The following is a 25402-nucleotide window of genomic DNA, read 5'->3' as shown; positions in this document are numbered from 1 at the left end:
TGGGTAGAAAGGTTTATAAGCATACCAGACAACGAAGATAAACAAAAACATCTGCTATATGTGTATGTGAATAATGGATTTTTTTTTTAATCCGATGGGAAAAAGTACTTAAAGGTGAAAACAATGGTAAAGTTTTAGTGAGCGTTAAATTCTTACACCAGAAAATATTTATGAATTCTATTTTTAGCTTGACTCGTTTCAAAGTCAAATCTTGGGTCGCCCTAAAAAGCAAACAACCTATTCGTCACGTGTTTGATTAGTCTGTAATTGATATTCTTGTTGATGTTGTTTTTGTTATAAATACATGTGTATTGGATTTGGTGAAACTAATACTACGTGACGTAAAGGAATGACACTTTAACTCACAGCCGCCATGAATAGCCGTCAATGTAGGTCTGTAGATGGTCCTTCAAGATGACGTAGTCGATGTGTTCGTGGGGAGTTAGTGTTGACGTGTCAATCGCCTTTACTCTGGTAAGGAACTCTTCAACCTTATTCTGTGAAAAAAACAAGGAAACATGTTTAATCGGGAGGAAACGAGAGGAATACATGTTTTGCGATACTCCACCATATTGTTTAATTAGCGGCCGTCGGGGAACGAAAATAATATTTGTTTTATTTTACATTCGTGTATTAATCATCATCTGTAGGATATGAACAAATATAATGACAATGATAATACCTAATAGCTTTGGAAAGGAAACGTAATGCTATCTCAAGTTATTTCTTCTGAATAACAGAACATTATTTAAGCCCAGGTATTGACATTCTGAGTTCTGTGTGAAGTTTAATAGGTTGTTTACAAATATATTTATTATTTTCACAGAAGAAAGTATAATAATATAATCGCGAAATTGAGTGTTTTAAATTTTGCATATATAAAAGCGAATGCATAAAGACAAAATTAATTAATATTAAAACGAAAACAAGAGCGAAAGGAAAAAGTCAATTATGCTACTCACGGGAATGCAACAGAACATTTGACACATGATCACACCCTAATGTCATGCTTGGTATAATCCTTTATTATTCTTTAAAACCACTTGTGTTTTGTAATAGTAAAACGGACAATATAAACGCTGAAAACATTATTGTCTGAAATATAGGCTACATGTGAGTTTAATTCTGACTAAAGAATATCTTTCATCACATCGTTCATTGTTGCTTTTGGTCGAAACTATACTAACACGTACATTTATAGCTGAAAATATCCAGAACATTTCTAATAGTTAGAAATAAGGAGTAGTTTAGTACGTTATATTGTCGTTTACTAACTGTGCCCCATCAAAAACGAATTCTAGGAAAATAAAGTTTATGCTAAAGTGAAGATTCCTGGGCAAGCTGATGACAGAATATAATTAGTTTGTCATAGGAGCATATGGCCAGTATATTAAAGCAATCTTTGAGCTCTATCTTGTGCAGAGATACAATAATGTTATTTTTTTTCTTTTTCTTTTTTAAATAGTTTATTGCCCCAGAAGTATGTTATGATAGTGTCAGGGTTGGGGGCCTGAATTCATTACCTTACAAAGTACATAGCAAACAATATAAAAAATGAGCAGTGACAAAAGTGGAAATAAAAAGAAGATTGAAAAGAGAAAACGTAAAATGAAGTTATAAATATACTTTCAAACTGGCGTCATACTTAAAATTATACACATAACAAAAGTACTAAGTGTCTCAGTTGTGGCCTTCTAGAACTTTTAACCATGGTCCCCAATTGTCGTCGAATTCTGTATGTAAAGTTTTTGTAATATATGTATTTTTCTATTTTTAACTTATCTTTAATAAAATTGTTGATACCAGTTTCATTTTGTGTACTCTTTTGTAATTTTGATTTGCATATGTAATATTTTACGTTAACAATTAACCAGTTTACAAATACATGTATATGTTTACTATTTATAATTCCAAATAAGACTGTGTTCCTATTCAACTGGATATAATCACCTTTTTGTAATAACCATTTTTCTATAACACTCCAGAGTTCAACGACTTTAGGACAGTCATAAAATAGACGCTGCAGTGTTTCTGGTTCATGTGAATAAAATTTACACATACTAGAATCAATCAGTTTTATTTTATGTAAAAAGGTATTTGTTGGTATAATTCTATGTAAAATCTGGTACTGAAACCACAAAAACGTTGTCTTTTAAAGAGCAAAATGGTAAACTATAATATTTCGCCCATAATGAAGAGGTAAAATCACACCCTTCCGCTGAATATTTCATTTGTAAAATTTACAACGTCTAACTTTTTAATACCCCCACTGGTAATCTTGCATTAAAACTTCACGTTTAATTTTATCTGGTTTATTTTGCCATATAAAATTAAAAATGATTTTGTTTATTTCTTTTAAAAATTTTAGTGATGGATTTGGTAATGAAATTAATAAATGTGTTATTTTGGAAATAATTTGAGTTTTTACAACAACAATTCTGCCCATAACTGTAAGTTTTCTCGTTAACCACTGTTTTATCGTGTTTTTCATTTCGAGTAATTTTGGTTCAATATTTTGCAAAATCGTTTCGTCCAAGTTAAGCGAACATTTTACACCTAATAAAGTGAAGTGTTCTTCTCCCTATTGTAGCTTCCACTTTGCTGGATGGAAAACCTTCTTTGAATTTTTTTTACTTCCTATCCATATAATTTGAGACTTAGAATAGTTTATTTCAAGCCAGAAATATATCTAATATTTTTAATGTACTGTCCAGGGATTCAAGTGATCCATCCAAAATAAAGGTTGTATCATCTGCATATTGAGATATATATAACTTTCCCCATCTATATCTATATCTTTAACGTCTTTAGAGTTTCTAATTAGTATTGCTAATACTTCGGAGCATATTTTGATGATACAAGGGGATAGCGGATCACCTTGTCTACATCCTCTTTCTAGATTAAAACTCTGTGATAAAAATCCATTTTGTAATATTCTGGACACTGAGTTATTATAAAAAGTTTTTATCCAATTTGTTATTGAAGATTTAAAGTTGCATATATTGCATTATATCATAAATTAATCGTATATTTTCACCTATAAACCTGCCTTTAATAAAACCAGTTTGATCGTTTGCTATAATTTTATATAATACTTTTTTCAGTCTATTCGCAATGCACCCAGAAGCAATTTTATATATACAATTTAGCAAAGTAATAGGTCGCTTTTGGTAGACAGGTAATGACTCACCAGACGCAAACTTTCCTGTACCTTGTTAATCATCAGCGGACATGGATCACTCTCCTAGTGATCCAGCCGCAAATCCTAAATTGAGGAGCACCGAGAATGGAGGGCACGACGGTTGGGTTGGCTGGGGGGATCGTGGGGGGTGGGGGGGTATGCCACCGGAAGTAGGTTAGGGCCATAGGCGTAGGCGGTTTCTGCCGTAGGGGGAGCTAGGTTTGTCCGGGGGACTGCCCCCCCCCCCCCCCCTTCGCGTCCCCCTTTGTTTTGGCCACACTGAAGTTCCCGATATAATTGGTGCCCCTTTTAACGCTCTGTCCCCCTACTAAACAAACTTCCTGTGGCCTAGGCCCAACCTCCTGAAAACTAACCTCCAAAAATCGTAGGGCTAATAGAAAATTTCATATGGTAGTATTGTGACGACCCTGGATTAGAGGGTGTCCTTGTAAATGGCCATAACCACTAACTATGAAGGCAAAAGATCACCAACAAGATTAAAATTCAACAATATTTATTTAACAATAACCTCAAATTACATTCGCAGTTGAACTGTATGTTCACTGATTCATTTAGTAATAAAATTCACATAAATAATTGAATAAACATGGCTAAGTTACTTTCAGGCTTTGAAATATACCACAATTCTTAAATTACTTTAAAAGACTGAGTCTTATTCACCTGAAACAGGTAAGTTGCTCAATAATAATTATTCCTAATATACTAAGTCTCCAACGTTATGATATACACAAACTTAATTTTGGACCAAGAACATCAATATCAGCAAGAATATACACTTTAAATACTTTGTCTGGGTACACAGACCTACTTCCACTACATGGGCATCTCTCTAACTCAATCCCTCCCTATATAATATGCCTTAAACTTTGCCACATAAAAACCACAACACCCGGGGCATACACCTCTTCTGTGTAATGGGTGCTGTCTATCTCCCTAAATTCTATGAATAATAAATACCGAAAATAATACCCTTTAATCTTTATTAATTATCTAATCATTAAGGTTGTGAGTTTGGTCTCTACAAGTTATCCCAATAACATACACATATGTAAAACCCGTATAATTTAGTGTTATGTTAATAAACCCAACCCACCTATCGGGGCGAACGACTGACCGAAACTGACAAATCATTGCGGGATTCGTATTTATACCCCCGCCAAAATCCAGCAATACTGGTTAATATCCAGCACTGCAGAATTATGCATTCCGCAGAGCGAGTATGCATTCTGCAAAACGGGGTAAAATCCAGCAGTGCGGGGTACAATCCTGCATTGCAGAATTTGTAAGTCCCGCAGTGCGGGTTAAAAAACCAATGACGTCATTTACTACTGGCTAACGTCATTAGGCCCTACTGGCCTTTATACCTTAATTACTATGCTATAATGGGAACGAAATAAATACAATTAAGCATATATACACAAATAAATATAAGTTCCATATCCGTTCCGAATTAGATATAAGTTACATTAGTAATATCTGAAATTACTAATATTTACCTAACTCACACAGTGTAACAGACGTCAAAAATAGCGATGACAAAAACCCGGAAGTAACTCTCAAAAATCCAGAACGAGGCTCGTACAAAAGCATGGCTTCGATCTTTTTACATTTGCGGCTGTATAAAAATGCCAATTTAACAACTTAATAACACTTGATAAGGTAAGTTATCTGTGACTACTGATAATATAAACACTAATAATTAAGTGTATAAATGTTATACGATAAACAAGGCCTTGTGTTATTGACCCGGCGCATAGAATTGCGCTGTTCAATGTAAACAAATATAGACTACGATGCACGTTGGCGCTAAAACAAAACGAACTTGAATTATAGCTTAATAATTTATAGAAAATAATTTACTGGCAATATCGTAATCCCGGATTCTCACATTACCCTCTGCTTAAACGTTTAAGCGTCCTTGCAAACGCACATAACTTGAACTAATTCATCTATCATTAAAAGAGCCAACTGTGCACTTCATTTAGAATATCACAACTTGCATCAAAATTCAGTCTATATTTGTGGATAATACATTCCATATGCACTAATTCACTGATATTATTATATGCATAATATACATTATGTATCTCTCTTTATATTACAGATCAACCACAATCTTGACAAAAATTGACCAAAAAAATTGACGGAAAACAGATGGTTGAAATTAATTGTGAACAGTAAAAAAAAATAATTGACTGCCGATTGCCATCTCTGGTCATGCTCGTCACCTCGTTGGTCGTTCGGGCATCCTGACCTCCTGGCATCCTTCCCATCCTTTTCTACTCAATTCTTCCGCCCTTCCATGCCTCTCTGATATCTTATCTTTAACTTACATACATAACTGTACATTAAAAACATTTCTTTTATGATAGTCAGTTATTTCTTTGTCTTATAATACTTATAATAATAATAATTAATTAGAGACATGAAAATATATCAACATTTTGTGATGAAAGAATATTCTTGTTTTAAACCATATCTGCTACATAACTAACTGTACAATTGGTAAGGATACTGGGGTTACGTCCGCTGTGGCCGCTCGTGCCTCCAATGTCGTCTGTCGTCGATGTCCCTCTCTCTGTTCTCCTTTCCCCAATCTCTTCTTCCATTCAGTTCTCTCACTCCGGTCTCCCTGTTCTCTCTCTCCTTCTCTGTCACTCTCCTTTCTCTCTCCGTCTCTCTTCTCTGCCTCTCCATCTCTCTTCTCTCTCTCTCTCTCTGTCTCTCTTCTCTCTCTCTCTCTTCTTTCCTCTCGCTCCTCTTTCACCAGCTCGTTCTGTTGCCTAATTGCAGCTGTTAGGTCGTCGATGGCTTTAGCAAATATTATCATTTGCTCCTTGTTATCCCTGACTATATCCACGACCGCCTGTGTCAATTTTACCATTTGATCTCTACAGCTATCTGATGAAGCAGAAGACTCGGGAGATCTCGACCGTGACCTCGACTGTGACCTTGAATGTCTTTTCTGAGATTCCTCGACAGCTGGTGGAATAATCACTGAAGGTGGCTCCTGGATCTCCGTCGGGGAGTTTAAAAAGCTCCATAATGACAAGTTGTCTGGCATAGCTTCGACCACTGTCACTTCAGTTGCTGAAGGTTCCGATGTTGTGGTGGTGACTGGTGCTGCTGTTGGGACACATATGGCCGTCACTGGCTGAGGTGCTGGCAATGGTTGGACAGCTTTAGAAACAGTGTTGTTTTTAAATCGTTGACCTGCCCTTTGTTGCCACAGACTATTGGACTCATCAGCTGACAACCGCTCCATGTCGAGGCCATCTGCTACTATATACGGACAAGTAGATTCCTTCAAGTGGATTGCCTCATCCACCTCTTCTCCACTTTCCTCCGCTCTTCTCACCCTGTCTATGTGGTCTTTGTACGCAGACACATGCGTTGCCAGCTGCTCCAACTTCATGCATCTAAAGGTGCATAGGGTACAAAAATATGGTGATTGGTCAAGAGGTAGATGCATCTTGTAGATGTGGGAAATTACTTTTCCCCTCTCTCCCACGAAATCATCTCCCTTTAAACATCGATAGGCCCTTCCTCTCTTTGGTGGCAACTTGACTTGAGCCTGCATGACTAAATAATTTCCTGTAATTTAAGAAGTAAAAGGAAAACAAAAAACCAAAAAAAAAAACCTGTTAATTAAATACGTGCGTACCTCTAACTAATTGTGTATGCGACTTATGTTACCAACATGCATTCCAACATGTATTCGGCACATCACTATTTTAGACTTTTAAGCACCTTACTTATCCACCTGGGCCTGTATTCACTGGTGAATGGCTTCAGCTTATTGTGGTGTATTACTTTCTGCCTACCTTCAGCATCGAACTGAACTATGTAATCGAGTGCATTCAGTCTTTTAACCACAACTGCTGGACCGCTGTAAGGCATTTGGAGTTTTGGGCATACTCCCTCTCTTCTGTGCTCATGAAGATACCATACTAGGTCTCCTCGGCTATACCGATGAAGACTTTGTTTTATATCATATGTTTCTTTTTGCCTCTTGGCTGACGCTTTCAAATGCTCTCTGGCTATCTCATGCGCCTTTTGCATGTTTCTTTTCAGCATTTCTACATATTGGCCATATGATGACACAGTTTCACCGATGAGTGAGGTACCACTGCCGAATGCTATTTCCGCTGGGATTCTCACTTCACGTCCCAACATCAAGAGATTGGGTGTTAGGCCTGTGCTCTCGTGTGGGGTTGATCTATATGCGGCTGCTAAACAACCTAAGTGCAGATCCCAATCCGTTTGTTCACCCTGCAGATATGCTCGTATCATCCGGACCAGAGTTTTGTTGAAATTTTCTGTCTGTCCATTACAGCGGGGATTACGAGGCGATGTTCTCGTCTTCCTAACTTCTAGCAGTTTACAAAGTTCTTTGAATATAGCACTTTCATAATTTCCCCCCTGGTCGCTATGTAAATCCAGAGGATACCCGTATCTAGAAATAACTTCGTTGAGTATCATCCTAGCCGCGGTTTCTGCACTTTGGTCTGGTACTGCGAAAACTTCAACCCACTTGGTGAAGCTATCAGTTACAACTAAAATGTATCTGTTTCCTCTTGGAGTCCTAGGTAATGGTCCCAGGAAATCCGTAGCAATCCGATCTAGCGGTGCTCCCACTTGCATATTTCCTAATGGGGCTCTCGGTGTCCTACTAGGTGGCTTATTGGCCCCACAAGTCTCACACTGCAAAATCCAGTTGTTCACATCTTCTCGCACTTTAAACCAATAATAACGAGCGAGAAGTTTCCCTTTGGTCTTTTTCCTGCCCAAATGACCAGACATTATCCCATTGTGCATCTGATACAAGATCTCCTTTCTCATATCTCTTGGCACAATATACTGTAACCTCTCTGTACAGTCTTTGTCACTATATTTCCGGAACAGCATTCCCTGTTTCATTACCAAGCTGTCCCAATACACCAAATAGTGTCTGCTAGCAGGGCTGGCTGTACAAGCCTCGTGTCCAGTAGGTCGTCTCCCTTGCTCCATCCAGTCGATAATGGGTTTCAAATCCGCATCGCTCAGTTGCTTACGTCGCAACTCACTTGAACCCATAATCTGCATCCAAGGAAACCAGTTATTCCTCAGTTCTCTTTCCTCCCTTGTAGAAACTCTTCTACAGAACTCTTCAACTCTGTGTGTTGGGTAACGTAAATAGTTCATCATCCAACCGGCTGCTTTCACTGCTAACCCTCTGCTTAGCTTGACCATATCCCGTTTCTTCATAAGCTTCTTGTACACATACTCGAGTCCTTTTCTCGAGCCCATATACCATTCTCCCACAGTTTCTGTGACAGGGGTTACACTACTGGTATGACCTGGAACAAAAACGCTAATCATGCATAAAATCATGATTACCAATGGAGATATCAACTTTCGCAGATACCATTTCGTGTTTTTCATTACCCCGGCTCCACGGTCGAAGTAAACACTCTGTCGTATTTTTAGTGAAGATGACAAAGTACTCTGCATGTCATCAGCCCTCTTTTGACACTTTTTACAGGGACCACATTTCAATTGTTCTGTTAACCCTGCCTCAGCACAATCATAATCATCGTGATTCGGACATCTCGACATACTATCTGCATTGCCATGGTGAGCTCCACTGCGAAATTCTATTTTATAGTCGTAGGCAGATAGTATTTCTATCCAACGGATTATATCTGCTGGTTTTCCACCTATGCCTTTTAGTATATCCATACCAATCAAAGCATCATCACCAATGTCTGCGATCACAACACACCTATGCAGGATGAGTGGACCTAGCTGTATCTTCAAAGTACACTTTCCGTAATTGCGCAGTGACTCCCTACCAGCATGTGTAAGTTTAATTGTCTTCCCTAAGTGCGGCCTCATTGCAGGATCTATTCTGTCAAATATTCTCTTTGATATTAATGTTTTGTCTGCCCCTGTATCAATGATAAACTTGACTTTTATGTCTTGGACACTGCCCTCAACTTGAATATCCCTTTTCATTTGTTGCATTTCCTTCATATCCCAGTTTGTAGTCATGTTCTGTCTGGGTTGTCTTGAATCCCTATCTGACTCTGCCTGGCTTGTGTAATTAATCTATTTTGTATTGAAATTCCGGTTCGAGCAATTATCTTTCTTGTATCATCTGAATTTGCTATTCCTCATTAATGGTCATGAACGAAATAAATACAAAATTAAGCAAGACTATATTTAGGGTTCCTTCACACAAACATGGGCGACGTTTGCCTTTAAAACTATAAGTTCCATATCCGTTCCGAATTAGATATAAGTTACATTAGTAATTATTCATCTGAAATTACTAATGATTTAAAACTCTAACTCACACAGTGTAACAGAATTTTGAAGTCTTGATGTCAAAAATAGCGATTTACAAAAACCCGGAAGTAACTCTCAAAAAATCCAGAACGAGGCTCGTACAAAAGCAGATGGCTTCGATCTTTTTACATTTGCGGCTTGTATAAAAAACTTAATATTTTGCATTGTTCCTGCCAATTTAAACAACTTAATAACCTTGATAAGGTAAGTTATCTGTGACTACTGATAATATAAACACTAATAATTAAGTGTATAAATGTTATACGATAAACAAGGCCTTGTTTTATTGACCCGGCGCATAGAATTGCGCTGTTCAATGTAAACAAATATAGACTACGATGCACGTTGGCGCTAAAAACAAAAACCAACAGATTAAAATCAACAATATTTCTTTAACTTGAATTATAGCTTAATAATTTTATAGAAAATAATTTACTGGCAATATCGTAATCCAGGATTCTCACAGTATTTTATATATAGAAATGTCCGATAAAAAATGGCGATCAAAATTTTATAAATATTTAAGTTATATTTATTAATTTATTAGAAATGGCGCATTTAAAATAAAAAATTAAAGCCCCTTACCCCCATTGGATTAAGTTCAAAATTGACCTAAGTAATTTTGCCCCGGGTTAGGCCCCTGGCATCCAGAGGTCGGACCCGAGGTAGACATGCTCGAAACCTTAATAGTATAGGAGCATGTTAAAAACACTACGTTACGTTACGTAAAACCATCGGAGCCAGGACTTGTATAATTTTTCATATTTGTAAGAAATTCTAATGCTTCGTTGTAAGTTATTTCCCCTTCTAATTCTTCTGCATCTGTTAATTTATTTACCTTAATTTTATTAATAGCTGTGTTATTTTTATTTGCTGAAGGGGCGCTTTTTTAATACAACTTTTCATTTTAAAAAATTAGTTTCCTCTAAAAAATTATTTTGTTCAGTTACTATGCTGCCGCCGTCATCAAGTTCTATTCTGGAAATAAGTTTACTATGATAATTTCTGGATTCCAAATTACAAAAAATATTTAGTGGGTTTCTCGCCTTCTTCTATCCATTTTTCCCTAGATCTAATGAAATTACCTTTTAACTTATTCCTACGCATTTCAATTAATTCATTACGTTTTGCTTCTAATAAATCTGAAGTTATATTATGTTCTTCGAGTATTTTTATTTCCTCACAAATTTTTGCTTCTAATATATTTTCGGGTTTTTTTCTTAAATGAGGAATATGAGATAGTTTTTCCCCTAATTTCTATTAATAGAACTTCTAGAAAACATTGATCGTTAATTGTAAACTGAATATTTTCATTAGGAATTTGACCTAGTTTTTCTATGTTATATACAGGAATTGCGTATTGACATTTAACATTTTCAATTATCTCTTTAATGGAGTTGACGTATGTTTTACATCACTCCAGAATGGTCAGATCAATAACTGCTCTCAATCGATATTTTATTTACAAGTGATATTAAATTTTATGATAGGAGAAAAAATCTAATCTAGCTTGTTTAATAGGATTTTTTTTTTTTAGTCCACGTATATATTTTTTAATTTGGGAAAAGTTCGCGAAATGGATCTACGAAACTAAATTTCTCAAAGTTTTCTAAAATTAAATCTCTAGCTTTGGGATTATTAATATGTAAGTAGTATCTTGTATCTAAATCAGTGTTGAGTACTAAGTTGAAGTCACCACATATAACATATTTTTCATTTTCAAATTCTTCTATTGAGATAAAAATGTTCTCATAAAATTGTGGTTTATCCCCATTCGGTCCGTAAATATTAACCAGTGTAATCTTCTCCCCTTCTATTGTTATATCAAGAATTATTATAATTACCCGAATTATCAGTTTTTATTTTATGCAGTATATATTAGAAATTATTGTTGAATAGTATTGCTACACCCCGTGAATTACTAGAATGTGAATTGAATAAACATTTATGTGCTTGAATATAGGGTTCTAATTCATGTGTAAAATGTGTATCTTGTAGACAATAATATGTTAATATGTTTTTTGTTTCAGATAGTTTAATACATCCTTTCTTTTTAAGGATCACCCAATCCCTGGCAGTTAACTGTTAAAATGTGTATGTCAGCCATTATCATATATTCTACATAGTTTAATATAAACGGTCACGGTTACATAAAATTGCAGTTTGGAAATAAAAGTAAGAGAAAGTATGATTCTAATTACTTAAAACATTTAAAAAAACAGAGAGAATGAATTGGTGTATAAAATATGCTCTGTTGTCTCCCTGTGTCAAAATGTCAAAATTAAATGCACGGAACAATTTTTAAAACGCAGACTTTTCTTTAAACTGATTTAAATGCTGGGGGGTGGGGGGGGTGGGGGACAAAACAGCTTTACTCTTTCCTACGTTATTAATGTCATTAATAAGAAAACAGTGGTGGTAATAGTAGTAGTTTAAGTAGTAATAATAATAGCAGCAGTAGCAGCTCTAGTAGTAGTGGTAGTGGTAGTAGTAGTAGTAGTATCAATGATGATGATAAAAGCAATAATAAAAGCAGTAATAGTAAAATCAGTAATAATAATAATAATAATATCCAAACTACCACTTATATTAAATTAAATTAATGCCATACTACTGCTATAAATAGCATGTCCACTATGACAGTCACCACTATTTAAATCAGTACAATGAACAAATACACAATGAGTAGATAACTAAGAAGAAGTATAAATACAAAAATGAACAGATAAACGGAACAATCAAGCAATCAATCAATCAATCAATCAACCGATCAACGAATTAATCAATCAATCAACCAATTAATCAATCATCTCATTAATTACTTAGGTATCAAACATGTTTGTTTTTATAATAATAGTTATAGTAATAATAGTAATAATTATAATAATTATACTATTTATTGAAAACAAATTAATAATTTAAAAAAGTAATAATATTTTTTATATTAATTAACTATATTTAAATGACGTTGACAGCAAGTACGATCACTTGCATTGATAGTGAAAAGATCGTTTCATTTGCCTTTTGCATTAACAAGAAAGAAATGTTTTATTTAACGACGCACTCAACACATTTTATTTACGGTTATATGGCGTCAGACATATGGGTAAGGACCACACATATTTTTTTAGAGGAAACCCGCTGTCGCCACATAGGCTACTCTTTTACGACAGACAGCAAGGGATCTTTTATTTGCGCTTCCCACAGGCAGGATAGCACAAACCATGGCCTTTGTTGAACCAGTTATGGATCACTGGTCGGTGCAAGTGGTTTACACCTACCCATTGAGCCTTACGGAGCACTCACTCAGGGTTTGGAGTCGGTATCTGGATTAAAAATCCCATGCCTCGACTGGGATCCGAACCCAGTACCTACCAGCCTGTAGACCGATGGCTAACCACGATGCCACCGAGGCCGGTTTTGCATTAACAAGGTCTGAATAGACGAGATATAGCGCTTTTAAGCCATTGCGTGCGAAATGATAAATAACGTCATTCTTCGATTTACATAATAACATGATTGCGCCACGACTTTCCATTAGAATCCCAGCGCTTTGGTTTACGAAATTGAAATATTATTATCCAGGAGCCCACAATAATACACAGGCGACATTAACGACGGCGCAGTCTGATGTTTGATATTCATGGAATGGTCAAGGGTGGGCTTGGGTTTCGTGTTTGGAGGTCTCTGGTGGGATGGTTTGAATAATCGACTAGGTATTTAACGAGCTAACGAGACACGCGCTTCAGACATGTAGCCGAGGCTTTCCTTGGTTAGTTTTTGTGTTTGTTTGTTTTTGTGCGGGGTTTTTTCAATTGTCTGGTTTTGCTTTTATTTTGCTGTTGTTGAGGGTTTTTGGGTGTGGGTTTCGGGGATGGGGGGGGGGGGGGGGGGGGGGGGGGGGGGTTGTCTTTTTTTTTGTATTTTTTTTTTTTTTTTTTTTTTTTTTTTTTTTATGTTGTTTGCTTTGGGGTTTTTTAATGATAATTACTTATAATAGTGGAATGTGTGTGTGTGTGTGTGACAAATGTGTCTTGTAATTGTCTTGTTGGGGGAATGGGGTGGGTGTTTTCGTTTTGTTTGGTTTGTTTTTTTGCTTTTTGGGGTGGGGGTTTTCTTGGGGGGGCTGGGGGTGGGGTGGGGGTAGGGTATTTTGTTGCTGCTGTTTCTGCTGCTGTTGTTTGTTGTTATCTTGATACTACGTGGTAGTTATCGGTTTATCGCGTGTCCTGAAGTTTCATATGCCATGTTACTTTTAACACCGTCGCAATTTTAGAATAAAAACTAACATTTTGACAATTAAAGTCGGTTTTGTTTAACAACACCAGTAGAGCACATTGATCAATTGATCATTGCTATTGGATGTCAAACTTTTGATAATACTGGCACAGTCTTCAAAGGAAACCCATTACAGTTTTCCATCAGCAGCAAGGGATCTTGTATATGTGCTTTCTTACACAGGACAGCACATGCCCGTACCTTTGCAAGGCTCGAACTTAAGACTTTATCTCCCACGACAATTTAAAAAAAATTTTAAACCCTGCCCTCGGCAATTTAAAAAAGAAAATACATTTTCAGCAAATAAATAAGACTGAATGGTTATTTTGCTGTATGTAGACATATTTTAACGCAATAATGTTATATACTGGCAGATAGTATACACCAGGTGTAAACATTTGTCATCATTGGGGAGCTTCTGGTGTAAACATTTGCCATCATTGAGGAGCTTCTGGTGTAAACATTTGCCATCATTGACGAGCTTAACCGATGATGCTCCAGACCTACGGCAATTAATATCTTAACGACGGCAATTGCCGTCAGTGCCGTCGTTAAGTTCGAGCCCTGCTTTGATATGTCAGCCGTGGACAACTGGGTGGGTCCCCTCGAGGTGGTTCGAACCTACAACCCAGGGACCTAATTCACTAAACTCTCGCAACTTTGCGATCTCGCAGTGCAATGCTAAAAACTTACAAAGAGGATACTTTGTTGTCTAGCAGAGCCTAAGAGACCTTTGTGAATTTGTACGTCGATTGAGCGGTCTACTGATTGAGCCAGATCCCGCCCTTGATAAATAAAACATTCTTATTTCTGATTTTTTTTAAATTATACGGTAAAATGACAATGGTAACACTCACGTGTCTGTTTTGAAACGAAGCTAGACTGAATGATGTCAAACGATCGTTGTACTTGTTAACTCCTGCAACAGAAGCGAATTCAGGCGCATCTCGTAGGCGCCAGTCCCAGAATTCCCTTTCAATAGTTCGCAGATTACTGATGGCTGAACCTGAAAATGGTAACTGGTATGGCTGGTCACGTATTAAAGTTCAAATCTTCTGCATACTTTTATATTACTTAAAGGTCCAATGTCATGGTTCAAGTGACGTATTTCATTATTTTTACCTAGATTTCTTATAATCAATTCTACAAAAAATGTGTGCATATTTAACTTGAGAATTGTAATGTCCTCTAACTGAGTATAAATAGTAGTCTCTAATATAAGAATCATTTGATAGTGTAGAGAAAAATATATGTTATGTTATTCCACAGAATCTATAGTGGTTTCCAACCTCGGGTTTTTGAGGGTTTTTTGTTTTTGTTTTTCATTTTTTCCAATTGACAGAAAGGAATTAAGGCCGGCAATTGTGTGCAAAAACAAGAACGCATAAAACGGTGACATCACATCTTTGACCTGTTGGTCATCCTCTATGATAGCTCCTTGGAACCTCAGGTTCACAAGATCAAACCCCAGTAAGACGGGCGACATCTCGGACACTACTAAGCTTAACGGCGGAGATTTAAAGGTGACGCCACACTACGATTGCTTCGTGCGAGAATAGCCACGAGAATAGCCGATTGACAAGCCAAACATTACGATTTCATCGGTTGCTACGCAATCGGTTATATTTTTGTGGTTATTCTCGTACGAGGAACTCGTATCGTGTGGCGTCACCTTAAACCACTTCCGGATGGCTCAGACGACCACAGTATTGACCTCAGAACCTCCAAGACTGGACTCAGCGCAGCGCCAGAGAAGAGTTTTCTGATGCCGACTTTTGATACCAACTATGGATATGAATCCCGCAGATCCTCTTCAGCGAACATTACATATACGTAGTCAAGCATCTATACACGTGGCGACAACGTCTTCTCAACTACGTTTTCTAGTAGCTGATTCACACGCCCTACGCCTTCTAAAAATGTGTTTGTTTTGTTTAACGTTAGATTTATCCTATTCTGCTTTTTTTAATTGTAAGTTTTTGAAGATTAAATTGGTATGGAAATAAACCTTACAAGTTGTCTTACTTAACAGGAGTTTGTTTATGAAAGAAATATGTGTTTAAAAGAAGGATAGGAGGAGGAGGAGGAGGAGAAGAAGAAGAAGAAGAAGAAGAAGAAGAAGAAGAAGAAGAAGAAGAAGAAGAAGAAGAAGAAGAAGAAAGCATTGTTTTGAAAACATACCCTGAACGTTGATGAAGTACAGCAAATGCACCAACCACAGTAGCATCACCATTTTTAACAACGAATTCCTGAAACAAATTTTTTTAAAGCTTGGTTTGTTAACGACGCCACTAGAGCACATTGATTTATTAATCATCCGCTAGTCTTAGAGAGGAAACCCGCTACATTTTTCCATTAGTAGCAAGGGACATTTTATATGCATGATCACACAGACAGAATAGCGCACATACCATGGCCTTCGATATACCAGTCGTGGTGCAATGACTGGAACGAGAAATACCCCAACGGCCAACCAACAGGGATCGATCCCAGACCAACCGCGCATCAGGCGAGAACTTTATCACTGAGCTATTTCCGGCCCCGAAACAAAACAAATGTACTAGCGCAAAGATACATTTTCATACAACATTTGTATAATATTCTATTTCTACTATGTGCCAGCGGTGGGGCAGAATACGTTTACATTTTGCTGACACCTGTTGTTATCAATTCACTATCTGGACAGTAAATTAATTCATGACAGCGTGTCAAAACTGATTAAATTCCCATTAAACTCTGTATTGTGGGGTTTTTTTTTTTTTTTTGGGGGGGGGGGTTCATTTCAACTGATTTTCGTGCGTTTATCCAATGAAGGTTCAAGCACGCTGTCTTGGGCACACACATCAGCTACCTGGGCAATTTGTCCAGGACAGTATGTTAGTGGTTAGTTGATAGTGGTTAGTGAGAGATAAGAAAGAAAGAAATGTTTTATTTAACGACGCACTCAACACATTTTATTTACGGTTATATGGCGTCAAACATATGGTTAAAGACCACACAGATAGTAATGAGAGAGGAAACCCGCTGTCACGACTTCATGCGCTACTCTTTTCGATTAGCAGCAAGGGATCTTTTATATGCACCATCCCACAGACAGGATAGTACATACCACGGACTCTGATATACCAGTCGTGGTGCACTGGCTAGAACGAGAAATAGCCCAATGGGCCCACCAACGGGGATCGATCCCAGACCGACAGCGCATCGAGCGAGAGCTGTACCACTGGGCTACGTCCCGCCCTCTGAGAGATAAGAGGGTGTAGTGGTCTTACACCTACACATTGAGTCGTTAAAACTTGCTCTGGGTGGGAGCTGGTACCGGGCTGCGAACCTAGTACATACGAGCCTTATGTCTGGTGGCTTAACCACGACACCACCGAGGCCGGTTGTTCTTGTTTATACTAGTCTAACCAAAGGCGAGTATGCAGGATATTATGCGGGGGCGGGGGGTCTAGACTGTGACGAGCGATGTTTCTAGAGAGCATGCAACTACCGAAATTATCAAGAAAAAGAAATTTCGCTTTGAGCAGAGGGTGTTTAACCCCCCCCCCCCCCCCCTCACCTCACTTCACCTCCCTGCCTTTTGATTACATGGAAAGTAAATTTTCTTATGCGAAATAGGCACCGGACTTTCTAAATTCCCCTCCAATATATTTTCCATTGCGTTAATAGAATAAAGAAGAATTAGTATACATTACAGTCAAATGTAACCATGTAAAACCGCTCTGCACTTTACAATATGAAGCCAAAGATAAATAATTAATATATTTTATTCATAAGTATCAGGGTTCTGTGAAAGTTGTTGTATTGGTAGACTGCATACAGACACACAAGAAATAATGGCAAAATCATTGCAATATATATATATATATATATATAAACTTTGTCATATATATGACTTAAAGGTATCAATATGAATAAACGTAGGTATGTCAAAACATTGATACATTGGTTGGCTACTAAATAACAACAATCGCGTATTTAACTACACTCGATGACCACAAAATAAAAACAGCTCTTACCCAGCAGGTGAATTCTGTTATCAGTAACCGAGTCAAAATAGACGTTTAGTTGTGGGAAACTCTCCATACGCTATGCGAAACCAATCCAACTGTCTTCCTGCATTGAGCGAGGGCTATCAATATCATTTAAAGTCTTCGAGTCCTGCCAACGGTGAGGCGCTGTTTGTGAAGAGAATGGCTACAGGTTCTATTGGACAAAATCAATTATCGTTCCTGATAATGTTAACATTTTCTGATAAAACAGATAGATATAAGCAGCGTACGTATCAACACATCTACGCAGTGCATAAATGAAAAGTATGACGCCTCACAGTTAACCTATCCAGGCTGGAAATTGTGCAGATGGATCTAGACTGCGGCGAGCAAAGTTTCTAGAGGTTATGGTCATGTTCCCCAAGAAAATATATTTTTTAAAAAGAAAAATCGTTTTGGGCATGTGGTTTCGACCCCCTAACTCCCCATCCCTACATATGCGCCGCTACCTACATGGAAATAGAGAGTCATGCGGTATTTAAGAGATTTAATTAATGCTTGTTATTAGCAACCCTCAGTTTTGCTGAAAATCGGAGGTACCTGCAGTGGTTCCAATCTCTAGTGTACACAGTATAACGATTGAATACTACATGAAAGTGTATTAATTTATTGGCAATGGATAATAGTACATGTTTTTGCGCAAATAATCTATTATCACATCTTACTACAAATCAGGGTCGCAACTGCTTTTACTCCGTAAATATATTTGACATGCACCTTGAACTTTGACACGGAACTTTCTGATTCGGTACAGTGCAACCTACACTAAAGTCTTGTAAATGTCGGAATGCGTGACAAAACGTGGTCAGTTTTCAATCCACAGAGGACCGTAGGAACAGAAGCCAGGGTGAGAGGGAGACTGCATCAACTTTCCGCACCTATCACAACCACAGAACGTTTACGTTTTGACCTAGTTAAACAAACATACCCTTTAAACGGACGAATACTGTCGCCTAGGCTACAATAGGCGAATTTTAATGTATCACTTCCAATACATTCACTAATCCTCCTTATTGGGAAGTGAAAATATTGTTTGGGGAATTACAGCTTTATAACGTTAAATTAGGCATTAAGTACAATTCCTTGCTTAAAGAGTGGCTATCCTCCTATAGACAAGGCACTAGATAGAGATTCATGGAATCAACCACTATTTTGCCAAATCTTCATTCGACTCTACATTGTACAGAGATACGGTCTTGATCACAGATACGGTTTTGGCTTTCAGATTAAAGTATCAATTATGACAAATCCAATTTGTTTCTGACAGTCCTGAGGTGGGGGTTTTTATGTACTAGTATATATACTCTTCAAAAAAAGATGGGGAACTCTAATAAGAATTTACAATTGCCAAAATTGTAAGGTATATTAGCTGTGGAGAATGGTTATATGATAACAGTGTATTAATTGGGCAAACATTACAACCGGTAGTTCCGTATTACAGTAGGTTTTATGGCCACCAAAGATCTTGTAGGACGATTGGGATCAGAAGTGAAATTTGAAATTTGACATTTTTTTATTAGTAGTGGGTGATACCGCCACAATGTGTCAGGCATTCATTCAATCGACAAGGCATACTGCGTATGGGTCTCCCAATGGCCATTTGAGGGAGTCTGTTCTAACTCCTCATGCTGCGCCTGACCAAGTTCCGCTAACGTGGTCGGCGGTCTTTGACGTTGACACACACGTCTCCCTATCATGTTCCAGACGTGTTCAATGGGGAAAAGGTCTGGGCTCATTATTGGCCATGACATTCGATAGATGTGCTGTTGGAGGTGAGCATTGCCGATTCGTGCACGGTGAGCACGGGTATTGTCGTCCTGAAAAACAAAACGTCGACCCACACGCCTAGCAAACGGGACGACAAAGGGTGTCAGTATGTTGTCCCGGTAGTACTGCCCAGTGACCCTTCCTTGCACAATATGGAGAGGGGTTCTGTCAGTTATAGTGATACCACCCCACACCATAATCGACCCAGCGCCAAATCTGTCATGAAATCGCATTGTAACGGCGTGCCGTTCATTTCGTCGTCGCCAGACCCGACCATGCCTGTCAAGGAAGTCCAAAGTGAATAGAGACTCATCTGAAAATATGACACGTGACCAGCGACGAATACCCCAGTTCTGACGCTCCCTACACCATTCACGCCTGTGGGCAATGTAACGAGTTCTTAAGGTAGACACAACCCGGAGCCATCGAGCATGATGATGGGCTGCATGAAGGCGATTTCTGACCCGTAACTCGGACATAAGTAGCCTATGAAGGTTTGCAACCATTTGATTTGCCGTTTGAACTCGATTTCTTAGAGCCTGGTTATGGATGAATCGATCCTGTACTCCTGTCGTTACCCTGGGACGACCTTAACGGGGTCGATCAATCAACATTTTGGGTTTGTTGGTACCTGTTCCATAATCTGCTAATCACTGACTTCGTAACACTGAAGGTGTTGGCCCTTCACGCGGACTTCTGCCCGTTTGCAGCATGTCAATAGCCCGTAGACGTTCATCGCGTTGCATACACCACATCGCAAATTCAAACAATAAAAATTACTAAAAACAAAACAATAACAACTGTATGATCAACAGAATGAAAAGGATTGACAGAAATAAAATTCCACAGTGATAAATTGACCTTCCTTGAAATTGTCAAAATCGAGAATGACACCCCACGCACGTGTATGGGGCAACTGCGTGATGCGACACCACTAGAGTACATTGATATATTAATCATCAGCTATTGGATGTCAAAGATATGGTCATTTTGACATAGTCATAGAGAGGAAACCCGCTACATTTTTCCATTAGTAGCAAGGGATATTTTATATGCCCCATCTCACAGACAGGATAGCACATACCAGGGCCTTTGATATACCAGTCGTGGTGCACTAGCTCGAACGACAAATAGCCCAATGAGCCCACCGATAGGGATCGACCCTAGACCGACCGCGCATCAGACGTGCACTTTACCATTGGGCTACGTCCTGCCCCTATGCTGAAGATGTTTTTAAAACCAATTTACTTTCTTTTCCTCTGCTAACTTAAATAGTCCAGCTCTTTGGTTTAAACCACAAGTGTTAACGCTAAAAGCCTCCATTAACGATTACTTGGAAATAAAACTTTATCCGATTACAACATAGATCCATAAAATAGCCCTGCATGTTATGCATATTTGATGACTATGAACACGAGGGAGTCCCAACATGCCCGACAACACACTCCCTCTGTTGTTCAGACTGTTAAGATTCGAAAAAGGAATGCAATTAATGATATATGTGATGCGTGTTTAGTAATGGCAAATTACTACACTCATATCTGATAATCTCTTTACTACTCAACGATTTATCAATATAGGGTGTATACTACCAAATCAAATCCCATAGACGACAATAGTAACATATGTGGCTAAAACTCCTACCTGCAGCGTATCAATCGACATAAACGCCACGGATACAAATACTACCACCCCTCACACTTAAAGTGAATCAGAAAAAAATGGGGGTCAAGCTGCTCGTTTCTGAGATTTACGGGTAGCATCTATGACTACCCTAGTTCCGCACAAAATTCGAGTACTTTTTTTTACAGGTACCCCATACATTTTCAAGCACAAGGCTACTTGGCACATTGGTACTAGATGAAATAAAATTACTTTCTTTTTTTTACCCAGATGAAATTATTATTTTTTACAACCAACACACTTACATTTATAACCAGTCACAGGACTTGTGGTGTTAACTTCTCTATCGCACTTTGACCCAGCCAGAAGTTATTTGGTTTAGTACTACCTACAGTGGCGGATCCAGAAAATCCACAAACGTTCCCGAACGGATTCCTTGGATTCTGCAACACAAAAAAATTAAAACAAAAAGAGCTAAATTTAGGGGTGGGGGCGGTCACTACAATAGTTATGAATATATTGAACTACGCAGCACTACAGGTAGTACTAAACCAAATAACACCCGGTTGGGTCAAAGTTCGAGGTGCTCCTAACTTTTGATAGGGCGGTTAATAAATACCGCAAGTCCTGTTTTTGGTGATAAATAAACTTGGTTTGTTTTGTTTAACGACATAGTTTAACACTAGAACACATTGATTTATTAATCATCGGCTACTGGATGTCAAACATTTAGTAATTTTGACATAGTCTTAGAGAGGAAACCCGCTACATTGGTGATAGATGTGACAGTGTTTGCTGTGATAAAATGTTGATTGATCTGGCCAGTAAATTTCTGTAAATCAATTTTAAATAGTGTCAATTTACCATTGTGCTTGAAACGGGGTGCGGGACTCGTGTGCTACTAAAAATAGCATGATCATTTGTGTGCGGAACTAGGGTAGTCATAGACGCGACCCGTTATGTTTGAAAGATGCAGCTTAACCCCGCATTTGTTTCTGAGGGATGGTAGTATTTATATTCATGGTGTATGTGTCAATTGATACGTTGTATGTAAGCGTTTTAGCCACATACGTTCCTATTGTGGTGTGATGGATTTCATTTGGTTGTACACCCTAAAGAGGATGCGCGGGTGTGCTCAGATTAACATCTAATCAGTCGGACACAAATCGAGTTGTAATCTTGAGCGCTCAGACTAGCATTTCATTTTCAATTTATTTTCCGTGCTTATGTCCAATTACGGTTCAAGCACGCTGTCCTGGACACACACTTCAGCTGTCTGGGCTGTCTGTCCAGGACAGTTGGTTAGTTGTTAGTGGTTAGTGAGAGAGAAGAGGGTGTAGTGGTCCAACACCTACCCATTGAGTCATTAATACTTGCTCTGGGTGGGAGCCGGTACCGGGCTGCGAACCCTGTACCTACCAGCCTTATGTCCGATGGCTTAACCACGACACCACCGACGGCGGTTCAGACTAGCAAATGGACAGTCGTAGATGTCGTGAGATCAGTGAGTTGACCAAATTCGTCGTGACAGTTGATAATCTCTTTTTTTTTTAAATAAAGTTTGTTTTGTTTAACGACACCACTAGAGTACACTGATCTATGTATCATCGGTTATTGGATGTCAAACATTTGGTAATTTTGACATATAGTGTTAAAGAGGAAACCCGTTACACTTCCCCATTAGTAGCAATGAATCTTTTATATGCATCATTCCACAGACAGGATAGCACGCACTACGGCTTTTGATATATCAGTCGTGGTGCACTGGCTGAAACGAGAAATAGCTCAACGGGCCACCGACGAAGATCGACCCTAGACCGACAGCGCATTAAGCTAGCGCTTTACCACTGGGCCCGTTGATAGTCTGAGCTAGCATAAAGAGCGAAAGTGAGATGCGTACGTTTTTAAACTATGAGTTCTGAGATAAATATTGTATATAAAGGACACGTGTGGCATTCTATGTTTTACCTATCATCGAAAACCTGATTCAAAACAAATTTAAAATCCAACAACAACCAAGGTAAACATCTACTGTCCATTTAAAAAAAAAAAAAAAAAAAAAAACCCACACATTTTGAGATCTATTGGTCCTCGACAAGCAATAAACGTCACAATAATAAATAACTGGACGAAACGTTTATCTTGATGAACTACGGACCAGTCACGTCTGCAGATAGTGCGGAGTTAATGAGCAATTCGACTATTGCATACATTATTGTCTAGAGGGCAGGAGGTATGAGGCAGACACACAGACACATTCTTTATTTACATCTCACTTTGTGTAGGCCTACTGATTTAAAAACTATGAGTTCAACAATAATAATACAATAAAGTTAAAGTTTGTTTTGTTTAACGACACCACTAGAGCACGTTGATATATTAATCATCGGCTATTGGATGTCAAACATTTGGTAATTTTGACATATAGTCTGGCTGGAACGAGAAATAGCCCAACGAGCCCACCCGCTGGGGTGGATCCTAGACCCATCGCGCATCAGGTGGACGCTTTAAAGGTACCCGCTACATTTTTTCTATTAGTAGCAAGGGATCTTTCATATACACTATCCAACAGACAGGATAGTACATACCACAGCCTTTGATATACCAGTCGTGGTGCACTGGCTGGAACGAGAAATAGCCCAACGAGCCCACCCGCTGGGGTGGATCCTAGACCCATCGCGCATCAGGTGGACGCTTTACCACTGGTCGCGTTTAGGTCACTGCGCCCCTCAAATTGCCCTACACGGCAAGACAAAAAAATCCCTCACACAACCCTCACCTCGTTTCCTACCCTGTCGCGTTTATGTCACTGCAAGACAAAATCCCTCACACAACCCTCACCTCGTTTCCTACACTGTCGCGTTTATGTCACTGCAAGACAAAATCCCTCACACAACCCTCACCTCGTTCCCTACACTGTCGCGTTTATGTCACTGCAAGACAAAATCCCTCACACCACCCTCACCTCGTTTCCTACACTGTCGCGTTTATGTCACTGACAAAATCCCTCACACAACCCTCACCTCGTTCCCTACACTGTCGCGTTTATCTCACTGCACACATAAGCATACCGGGACGGGATTTAGCTCAGTCGGTTGAGTACTCGCCTGAGGTGCTTGCGTCGCAGGATCGAATCTCCTCGGTGGCTCCATTCAACTGATTGGGGGTTTTCTCGTTCCAGCCAGTACACAACAACTGGTCAAGGGCCGTGGTATGTGATTTCATGTCTGTTGAAAAGTGCATATATTATAAAAGATCCCTTGCTACTACTAATGAAAAAATGTAGCCAATGATTCATTAATAAAGGTACTCTAGTGGTGTCGTTAAACAAAAACTTTTACATAAGCGTACGAGATGGGGGGGGGGGGCAGTAAATCTGTTCACCCTGTGTTTCTATCATTCTAACCACAATATTAGTTGTAGCCCGTGTTAAAATGTATAGTGATTTATTTATCTCTATATTCACGTGTATATGTTTGGAAGTAATGCCTATATGTGAATAACTGTTGTTATCCGGATTTAACCAGTTTCGTTTAATTCGACAAAAATCAGCCTGCACCTTACAAAATTGGGAGCCCGTACGCCTATGACTGCACATATACAATAATACTGATGGAAGAATAGTAATTATGGTTACACGTGGAATTGTACACCAAATTTAATTTACTACTAGCGTAGTAATGTATGTCCTTCATAGCAAGTTGTAATGTGCATAGGAGTACGAGCTCCCATTTTTGTAGGGGGTGGGGGGGAGGCAGGCTGGGTTTTGCCCGAATTGAACGAAAATGCCCGAATATGGATAATAACATTTATTCGTATTAGCATTACTGCTAAACAGCTATATAGGGTTGTAAACGAATCACTACACATTTTACATGGATTACAACTAATTTTGAGGGTAGAATGAGAAATACGTGGTAAAAAGGTCTCAGGTTAGAACATTTTCCCCGCATATCTGTACAATTTTTGTTCCAGCACTGGGGAAGGGGAGGGGAGGGAAATTGCCACACTGCCACCCTATCTCGTACGCTTATGAAGTTTGTTTTGTTTAACGACACCACTAGAGCACATTGATTTATTAATCATCGGCTACTGGATGTTAAATATTTGGTCATTTTGACATAAAGTATCAGAGAGGAAACCCGCT

At 38.5% G+C, this 25402-nt stretch overlaps 1 protein-coding gene across 1 annotated transcript in view; it reads right to left on the bottom strand.

Moving 5' to 3' along the window:
- LOC121382616 overlaps positions 1 to 17954 on the bottom strand; it is a 47023-nt gene extending 29069 nt beyond the window's left edge. The window contains exons 1-4 of the mRNA XM_041512144.1: positions 17833 to 17954; positions 15992 to 16059; positions 14668 to 14816; positions 367 to 497 (exon numbers count right to left, since the gene is read on the bottom strand). Of these exons, the coding sequence (XP_041368078.1) occupies positions 367 to 497; positions 14668 to 14816; positions 15992 to 16043 (332 nt within the window). The 5' untranslated portion in view covers positions 16044 to 16059; positions 17833 to 17954. The remainder of the gene's footprint in view (positions 1 to 366; positions 498 to 14667; positions 14817 to 15991; positions 16060 to 17832) is intronic.
- Positions 17955 to 25402: the final 7448 nt, after the last annotated feature.

Source organism: Gigantopelta aegis, chromosome 2 (genome assembly GCF_016097555.1).
Source record: "Gigantopelta aegis isolate Gae_Host chromosome 2, Gae_host_genome, whole genome shotgun sequence".
Taxonomy (NCBI): domain Eukaryota; kingdom Metazoa; phylum Mollusca; class Gastropoda; order Neomphalida; family Peltospiridae; genus Gigantopelta; species Gigantopelta aegis.
This window is presented reverse-complemented; position numbering and strand designations above follow the sequence as displayed.